General features: G+C 40.9%; 1 protein-coding gene across 1 annotated transcript; it reads right to left on the bottom strand.

Moving 5' to 3' along the window:
- Nucleotides 1-4,650: 4,650 nt before the first annotated feature.
- On the bottom strand, nt 4,651-8,561 carry LOC111493802 (leucine-rich repeat extensin-like protein 3). The gene has a single exon (XM_023143657.1). It carries the CDS (start codon nt 8,310-8,312, stop codon nt 5,232-5,234), a length of 3,081 nt encoding a protein of 1,026 aa, XP_022999425.1. The 5' UTR covers nt 8,313-8,561; the 3' UTR covers nt 4,651-5,231.
- Between the last annotated feature and the right edge of the window lie 1,152 nt (nt 8,562-9,713).

The raw sequence follows: 9,713 nt of genomic DNA, 5'->3' as shown, positions 1-9,713 counted from the left end.
TTTTTTTTTTTTTTTTTTTTTTTTTTTTTTTTTTTTTTTTTTTTTTTTTTTTTTTTTTTTTTTTTTTTTTTTTACGAGAGAGATTAAATGGGTCTCCATGGAAAAAAAAATTGAATTAGAGAGAGAATCCAATGACTTTGACTCTTTTATTTTTAAATTATTTTAATTCTAACGTTATCCTAATATAATATGCTAGTAATGAGTCGATCTATTAGTCCTAGCTCCACATCGAAGGAGTATGAGGGGGTATGCAGGTATGTGGGAGAGGGCGTGCGGGAGCATGTGGGCAGTCTTTTAGGTTGAGGGCCTGTATGGCATGAGCATGCTTGGGATTTTATACAATTGGGCGCCCATAGGCTAACCTATGCATCTTTCTCGTTAACACCCAAACTCACACCAAGCGAACGCTCGCATGTACTTGAGATGATCTTGCATCAAAACCCCTAAAAATATAGGAATTCAAGAAAAATCCTACGGAATGATTTGGGCTTAGAATTGGGCTATTATGGGTTTTAGGTCAAAGCCCATATCCTCATCAAAAGCCCAAAGTTTTCTGATAAGGCCCATTTATGTCAATGGTAAATAAATATAGTTACTGTAATTTGTAAATATTTAATATTGAAGTTTTAGGAGATTTTAGTTAGATGTAATATGTATGGTAAATAAATATATTTTTTAAAAATAACTAAAAAATTTAACTGGACGCGACCCGAAAACAGAGAGTTTTTGTGAACCCTTTTTCTTTTCTATATATATAATAATTCTATTCCCTTCGTTTAATTAATTTCTGCACGTAAAAAATTCTATAAATATTTTATAAATGAGAAAAAAAAAAGTAAATAAGAATCGAAGCATGATCCTCGAGACCTTAATGTGTCGGTATACAACTTAGATTTTTTTGAACATTAATGCAACCGTGCACAAGTAGGTAAGTGTCTCGAGACAAAAAACGAGACCTTACCAATAATTATATATATCCTCACCAACTTTATCAACACGTTCAAATCGATAATATTTTCAAGGATACGTTCATTAAACCCTTCGGTCCAGTACTCGTCGAGATTTTGAGCAACAAAATTAGACGATGGGGTATAGGTTCATTGGCCAAAGTAGTGGTGCCCAAGTTGTCTGATATCTTAAAACCATTCACATAATGTTGAAAAGGAAGAAGTGCAACTTAGATATTATAAAGTACATCAAAAGATTAGTAGTTCACAACTGCTCAATTATTTTGATCCCATGAAACCATATAATATTAATTGGACGGCTCCTTTGTTCCCCTAACAACTTTAGGCCCATGAATAATTAAATAAATAAAAATAATAATAAATGCTTATAATTTCCTTTCGTCACCTAAATATCGACGGATAGATTTAACCTTTATTGGATGAAAAGAAAAATCCACATCAGCTAATTCAGAGAATGATCATGGGTTTATAGTCTATGAATACTACCTCCATAGTACGAGGTCTTTTGGGAAGCCCAAAGTAAAGGTATGAGAGATTATGCTCAAAGTGGACAATATCATATAATTGTGAAGAGTCGTGGAGTCATACCCTAAATTTAGTCATGTCAATAGAATTCTTAAATGTCGAACAAAGAACTCCAAAAGGAGGCTACTCGAAGGCATAATAAAAAATGACTAAGACTCCAAAAGGAAAGGAGTCTAGCCTTGATTAAGGGGAGACGTACTTTGTTCGATGGGAGGTGTAGAAAAGTCTCACATCGGCTAATTTAGGGAATGATCATAAGTTTAGTTTATAGTCTAGGAATATCTCCATTGGTACGAGGTCTTTTGGGGAACCGCAAAGCAAAGTCAAAGTCATGAGAGCTGATGCTCAAAGTGGACAATATCATATCATTGTGAAGAGTCATGTTCGTCTAACATGGTATGAGAGCCATACCCTAAACTAAGTCATGTCAATAGAATCCTCAAATGTCGAACAAAGGACTCCAAAACGAGGCTCCTCAAAGGCAGAAAGGAGTCGAACCTCAATTAAGGGGAGGTGTAGGGAATGATCATGGGTTTAGGTCTAAAATGAGCGGATTAAAAAATCTAATTAGGTTAAATTTGATTTATTTTTAACAGAAAAAAAAGTGATTAAATGAAAGTTATTAGGGATAAAAAGTCAACCAACCACCAAAGTGAGTGAGGCCGAAAGAGCTAACAGCCCACGTGAAGCACTCATTCATGGAGGTCCCATTTGCATTTAAATCATACCTTTTTCTTTTGTGGTAATAACATTATTTTTTGTCCATTTTTATAAATTATTTGAATTTTAAATGAAAATAAATAAATAAAAATATCAGAGATTTATTACACAAATTCAAAATTTATAACATTTTAAAACCAATAATATATTATATAGTTTAATAATGAATGATAACTATAGAGTAGTTGCCAAGCATTAATAATGGCAATAATTAATGCCTTTTATAGTGGCAAATATATCAAGAGAATTATCTTTTTAATCAATATATTTAAAATTATTATTTGAAAAATGTGAAAATATTTCAAATCAATTAAATTAAATACTTTAATTTACATTAATTTTTTTTATTTAAATAGTTAATTCTCAAAGAAACCTCCTTTTAAATTCATAATAAAAATGTCAAGTTCAAACAAATAAAATTATCCAAGTCATCACAAGATTATTATTATTATTATTATTATTTTTTTTTTTGAGAATTTGAAATTTTAATATTATATATAATTACAATAAGAATATTATCACTCAAATTGATAGAAATAACAGTAATTAATTCACTTATAAAATTAAAAAATAGTAATAATAATATTTATTGCATTTTCTTGAGCAGGAATTCGTTTGTAAGATTTTAATATCTCATAAAGTGGATCGTCCTTTTATGCTTGAAGAAGCACACAAGGTCTGAAAATGGAGGGCAAAGGCAATGAATTTGAGAAGAAACCAATTCGTGAGAGGAATCTATAATACAGTAAACTTTTGCCTTATGGCATACGAAACGATGCAGAAATTCAATTTTCTCAGTCTGGGCAGTGAAAACGACGAGACCCATGACTGGATAAACTAAAGGAGGGGCGTGCGGCAGTTAATTTCTCAGATCTGTCGGATCCTCTCATGGTGGATACTGGATTCAATTCAAGTTGCAGAGAATCGTAGGGCCATGGAAAACGATTCTCGCTTTTCTGATAGAGCCTGCTTCAGAATCTGAACTAATCTTGCAGTGAACTAGTTTTCATTTTTTTTGTAGAGCTCGGAAGGTGTTCGATGAAATGACCGACAGAGTTCGGTTGATTTATCTGTGCGGGCCGGCGATTTTTCTATGTGAATTCATCAGGTAGTGCGGTAGTTATAGGGTGGATGATCAGATTTTTAACAGATTCCTTGTGCTCGGAAGGTGTTCGACGAAATTACTGAATGAATTTTTGTAGATTTAGCTGGACCTGCGTGGGCAGCATTGAGTGGAGTCTACAGACTAGGCATGGAAAATGAAGACATTTGGCGTATACGTCACTTTCCTCTCAGTAAAAATAAGGTAACTTCTTTCTCTATCTATCCAATTCTCAAAAGAAAGTTGAAAAAGCAGACAAAATTGCACCAATCAAGGGGCGTAAAAATGATGCGTTTTGGATGAAAAAGTTCCCTGCTAGGCTACCGACTCGTGTGTGGGACCAAATTTTTTCAGAACTTTGGAAGATGACAAAAGGGGGAAAAAGTACACCATTATAATTCCCCCCAAAAGCTGCGTAGTGGGAAAACAATGGCCTAATGGCCTAATTCTCAAGCGCCTATTCAAGCTTTAGTAGCCATCTTAACCTCACTCAACTAGTAGCCATCTTAAGCTCACTATTAGTAGTTATTGTCTATTTTAGCTCGTTATATATTGATTAGAGAAGAGATTCCTTACAAAGGTGTGAAAGACTCCCTAAGAAACACGTTTTAAAACGTGAGGATGATGACGATACGTCATGAGTCACTAGTGTTGGACTTAGGCCGTCACAAATGGCATCAGAGCCAAACAACGAGTGGTGTGCCAGTAAAGACTCTGGTCCCTAAGGGAGTGGATTGTGAGATCCTACATCGGTTGGATAGAGAAACGAAAAGAGTGCGGAAACCTCTCCATAACAAACAAGTTCTAAAACCGTGAGGTTAACAGCGATACTAAACAGACAAAAGCAGATCTTATCTAAGAGTGGTGGACTTGAGCTATTACATGCTTTAGACTAAGCCCCAACTATCAATTCTACTTCACCCACCTGTGCAATTGTTGAACTAAAAAAACTCGACAACTATAATTTAACGGGTTATTGTTGAACTAAAAGAACTCGACAACTATAATTTGATGTAACCCGTCAACCAGACTTGGGCAAGCTCGGACAATTTTCAAGCTGGAATAGTCAAGCTTGAGGGCTTAAACTTCTCGATTGACCAGTAAAATTGATATGGACAGGAAAAATTATTACTAGATCAAACGAAAAAGAAGTTAAGGGGTTGATGTTGATGTAAATTTGATTGAGTTGAAAAGAACTCTGCTTGTCTAACTCTCCTTGAACAGGGATATGAATGAACAGGCAGAAACCCAGTGAGGTTTGATGGAAGCCTAATGAAAAAGATTCACAACAGGAAAACAGAGGATTCTGAAGATGAACAGACAGCAACAACAACATTCAAGGTAATATAATCTGAATTCAGACACTCTGATACAAGTAAATTGTTCATGATTATACTATTAAATTGGAAAACAAAAGTATAATGAAGAGAAAAATAACAGGAAAAAGGAAGAAAAGAAAAAAAAAAACCCACAAACCAGAAAGGCAGCAGTAGTAGCAGAAACTACTGCTTTCCCATTGTCTCTATACATACAACTTTTTTTTTTTTTTGTTCTATTTTGTTGAAACATAAACATTCTCTGCGCTTCTCCTACTCTTCTCTGCCATTTATTTCACAAATTCAAATATCCATAACAATTCAAACAAATAAGAAGAGATTTTCCCTCTTACCTCAAACTGTGTGTGTAAACAAGTGACGTTTGTAAGAGAGAAGAACATGGCATGGCCGCTTTTAAGTTGCAGAAATAAATATAATCCTTAAAAGTCTATATTATTCTTCCTCAGAGGAGGAAAAATAATGGAGATTGGGAAACTTTTAGTGCATTGAAGAAGATTAAAAGAGGGCATGGTGTGAATTTCTCCTTCTTCTGTGCTTGTGTTTGAGGTAAGGTTAGAGGAGGAAAATTTCTCAAAAGAATCAATAGTAGGGTGGAGGTGGGGGAGAGGCGTACGAAACTCCATAGATTGGTGGTAGTGGGCCATCGTATACAGGTGATGGTGGTGGTGATGCAGGTGGTGGTGGTGGAGATGGTGATGGTGGTGGTGGGGGAGAGTAATAGACTGGCGGAGGAGGTGAATGGTAAACTGGGGTGGGAGGCGGTGGTGGTGGGGGTGAAGGAGACGGCGGAGGAAGGTATTGGATGGGCGGAGGTGGTGAGGGTGACGGTGGTGGTGGGGGTTCATGATACTCAATACATGGTGGCGGCGGAGGTGGAGGAGGCTCTATACACGGTGGTGGGGGGGGCGGTGAATAGACTGGTGGAGGGGGAGAATAGACAGGTGGAGGAGGTGGGGGAGATAAGTAAGGATAGATTGGCGGTGGAGGTGAATGTGGTGGAGGAGGCGGCGAGTTGGGAGGTGGAGGAGGAGAGTACAGTGGCGGCGGAGGTGGAGAGTTGGGCGGTGGTGGTGAATTGTAGTAGTAAACAGGTGGGGGTGGTGAGAACAAGGGAGGAGGAGGTGGGGGAGAGTTTGGTGGTGGCGGTGGGGGTGATGGACGTACACAATACACCGGTGATGGTGGGGGAGGAGAAGGCGGTGGAGGAGATGGTGGGGGTGGTGAGGGTGATGGCGGTGGGGGCGATGGTGGTGGGGGTGATGGTGGTGGAGGTGATGGTGGAGGCGGGGGTGGAGAGTAAACCGGTGGGGGCGGTGGTGGTGGTGATGGCGGTGGAGGTGATGGTGGAGGCGGGGGTGGAGAGTAAACCGGTGGGGGCGGTGGTGGTGGTGATGGCGGTGGAGGTGATGGTGGAGGCGGGGGTGGAGAGTAAACCGGTGGGGGCGGTGGTGGTGGTGATGGCGGTGGAGGTGATGGTGGAGGCGGGGGTGGAGAGTAAACCGGTGGGGGCGGTGGTGGTGGTGATGGCGGTGGAGGTGATGGTGGAGGCGGGGGTGGAGAGTAAACCGGTGGGGGCGGTGGTGGTGGTGATGGCGGTGGAGGTGATGGTGGAGGCGGGGGTGGAGAGTAAACCGGTGGGGGCGGTGGTGGTGGTGATGGCGGTGGAGGTGATGGTGGAGGCGGGGGTGGAGAGTAAACCGGTGGGGGCGGTGGTGGTGGTGATGGCGGTGGAGGTGATGGTGGAGGCGGGGGTGGAGAGTAAACCGGTGGGGGCGGTGGTGGTGGTGATGGCGGTGGAGGTGATGGTGGAGGCGGGGGTGGAGAGTAAACCGGTGGGGGCGGTGGTGGTGGTGATGGCGGTGGAGGTGATGGTGGAGGCGGGGGTGGAGAGTAAACCGGTGGGGGCGGTGGTGGTGGTGATGGCGGTGGAGGTGATGGTGGAGGCGGGGGTGGAGAGTAAACCGGTGGGGGCGGTGGTGGTGGTGATGGCGGTGGAGGTGATGGTGGAGGCGGGGGTGGAGAGTAAACCGGTGGGGGCGGTGGTGGTGGTGATGGCGGTGGAGGTGATGGTGGAGGCGGGGGTGGAGAGTAAACCGGTGGGGGCGGTGGTGGTGGTGATGGCGGTGGAGGTGATGGTGGAGGCGGGGGTGGAGAGTAAACCGGTGGGGGCGGCGGTGGTGGTGAAGGCGGAGGGGGAGACGGGGGAGGTGGGGGTGGAGAATAAACTGGCGGTGGTGGAGATGGTGGAGGCGGCGGGGGAGAGTAAACAGGCGGCGGAGGGGGAGAGGGGGATGGAGGTGGCGGAGGGCGTGGTCGGTAAATGGGATGTGATTCGGAAGTAGGTGGCGAAGGAGTGGGAACAGGTGGCCGCGGCGACGGAACAACAACAGGTGGCGGAGAAGGCACCGTTACAGGTGGCGAGGGAGCAACATAAGTAGGACATCCAAAAGAACTGCAATCCACAGGCTTAGACAAGAACGACTTACATTGCCTCTCAGACCGCTGTACCGGCCGCTCAGGTAGACAGTTCCTCCGGTCATCAAAATCCGGCAAAGCCAAGCACGACGGCGCCTCTCCCGTAAAGAAATTGTAAGAGTAAGTAAAGTTCTGCAGATTCGGCAATTTACAGATACTCCCCGGAATCTTCCCAGACAAGAAATTATGCGCCACATTCAGCTGCTCTAAACTCACCATTCCGCCGATCGTCTCCGGCAAACTCCCAAAAAACTCATTAAAACTCACATCAAACACCGTCAGATTCTTCAGAAACCCAATCTCCGACGGCAAACACGATCGAAACCCATTATTCATCAGAATAATCTCATTCAATCTCGTCATATTCCCAATGCTCCCCGGAACACACCCATGAAATTTGTTATTCGCAAGAACAATAACCGAAACTGGCGAGTTCCCGAAATTTTCCGGCAAGTCAAACCGGAATCTGTTATGGTTGATGAAAATGGCGTCCAAATCCTTGTCGAAAAGCTCCTTGGGGACAGTTCCTTCAAACTCATTAAATCTCAGATCCAAAAACTTCAGCTCCGGCAGCTCAAGAACCACCCGAGGGAACTTTCCGGCGAAGCGATTGTTGCTCAGATCCAACTCAAACAACCGCTTCAAGTTCTTGAACTTGTGAGGAACAGTCCCACAGAAGCGATTCGAGTTTACATGAAACAATGCAAGATCCACAAGAAGACCAAGCTCCTCCGGTAAGTAACCGGCAATGTCGCCATGGTTGAGGTCGATACCGGCGACCGTACGGATCGAGGAATTATCCGGCGCCGGAGCACAGAAAACCCCATTGTAGCTACAAACATCAGATCCAACCCAATTCTGAGTGAGATTGAAAGGATCAGAGAGAATCGCTTGCTTCCAAGCTTGTAAGGCTATGTAAGCATTTCTTATTCTGTCGTTTTCAAAAACAAGCTTGGGATCGACGGTGACTTCTTCACCGCGGTCGCCGAATTCGTCTCTGACGGAAAGGAGTTGGCGCTGACGGATGTAGTGAGCTTCGGCGTCGGTGAGGCCTCGGCCTGGGCCGCCATGGCCGGAAAGTTGAAGAAGCTCCCCAGAAACAGCAGAGGAGAGGCAGAAAAGAGTGCCGAAGAAGAGGAAAATTTGGAAGAAAAGATGAATGTTGAAATGGGAATGGGTCTTCATCTCATATGAGAGACATCTGATTCCACAAACTCCCACTTTCTTCAGCTTTCTTCCTTCCTTCCTTCCTTCGCTAAACCCTTTCTCAAACAGAATGGCGGATTTTCCTTTTCTTTTGGGTTTATTTTTTTTGCAGGAAAATTCTGAAATCCCTTGTTTCTTTGAGATCTGAGCTTCAAAATGTGGGAGAGAAAGATAAAGAGGGATTTCAGAGGTTTGTGTGTGTGAGCCTGTGGGGGAGAAATAATACGTGAAAAAAGGGACAGCTATATTACAGCTCAAACCCCACCAGATTCTTTTTTCTTTTTCCATTTATTTATTTTCAAAATTATTCCTTTTTTCCTTTCTTAGAATTTATTCTCTTTTTTATTTCTTTTGCTTAAATTCCTTCAAATTTCCTCTTTATTTTACTCTTCTAGAATTTTAATTTTGTGAATAATACAGCTTCCACCCATACGAATCTATTAAACACAAAATTAAATATTTTAAATCTTATTAAACATAAAATTATATGTATATATTAATTAGTTATCTCGATTAAAATTCGAAATTTGATGGAATAAATTCATAGTTTTTTTTTTCTTTTTGTATTTTTTCATATAAAAAAATCATTTCAATCATTACTCCTTATTATTTTAATAAATTATTTGACTAAAAAACTATTTAACTTAATAATAGAGGTCTGATTCTTATATATATATTAACCAAAAAATCATTGAAAATTAGGGGGCTAATTTTTAAATGTATTTAAGTTATCAAATTGGAAATGATAAATCAATATTGTTTTCATATTAACAAATTAATAATGTCATGAAATAAATGGAGTAAATATGAAAAAATATGATTTTTTTTTATTTTTTATTTTTTATAATTTGAATTGGTATGCCATTCGTTTTTAGTTGTATACTATTCTCATTCCTATTCTTCCTTCAACTCTCCAAGCCAACGCATAGAATAAACCATGTATGAAATTACAAAAATGCCCACATCATCTTTGAAAATTCAATCAGTAGTTGCATAGCATAACGATAAAATATTAACTTTATTAATTAATGAGAGTCGGTGTGGTGGTGGTGACACTGCCGTCCGCCGGCGCTGAGTTGACCGGAAAAAACAAATGATATGCTGGCCGGCAATATCACGAGAAGTTCGTGCAAATTCTCGTGATAAATTGAAGAGTGGAGGAAATTTGTTGGTATGTATAGATAGAGAAGTAAATGAGGTGGGCGGCACGTTGGCTAAGGAATTGATTTGAAATTTTAAAATTTTAAAAATAAATAATAAATAATAAAAGAGAAATTAAAAATTATATATATATATATATATATATATATATATTTAATTAATTCAAAACTGTTTTTCCCGACTACCGATGCTCACGGGAGGCTACTGTGTGTTTTTCTA

Source organism: Cucurbita maxima, unplaced genomic scaffold, assembly GCF_002738345.1.
Source record: "Cucurbita maxima cultivar Rimu unplaced genomic scaffold, Cmax_1.0 Cma_Scf00019, whole genome shotgun sequence".
NCBI lineage: Eukaryota > Viridiplantae > Streptophyta > Magnoliopsida > Cucurbitales > Cucurbitaceae > Cucurbita > Cucurbita maxima.
This window is presented reverse-complemented; position numbering and strand designations above follow the sequence as displayed.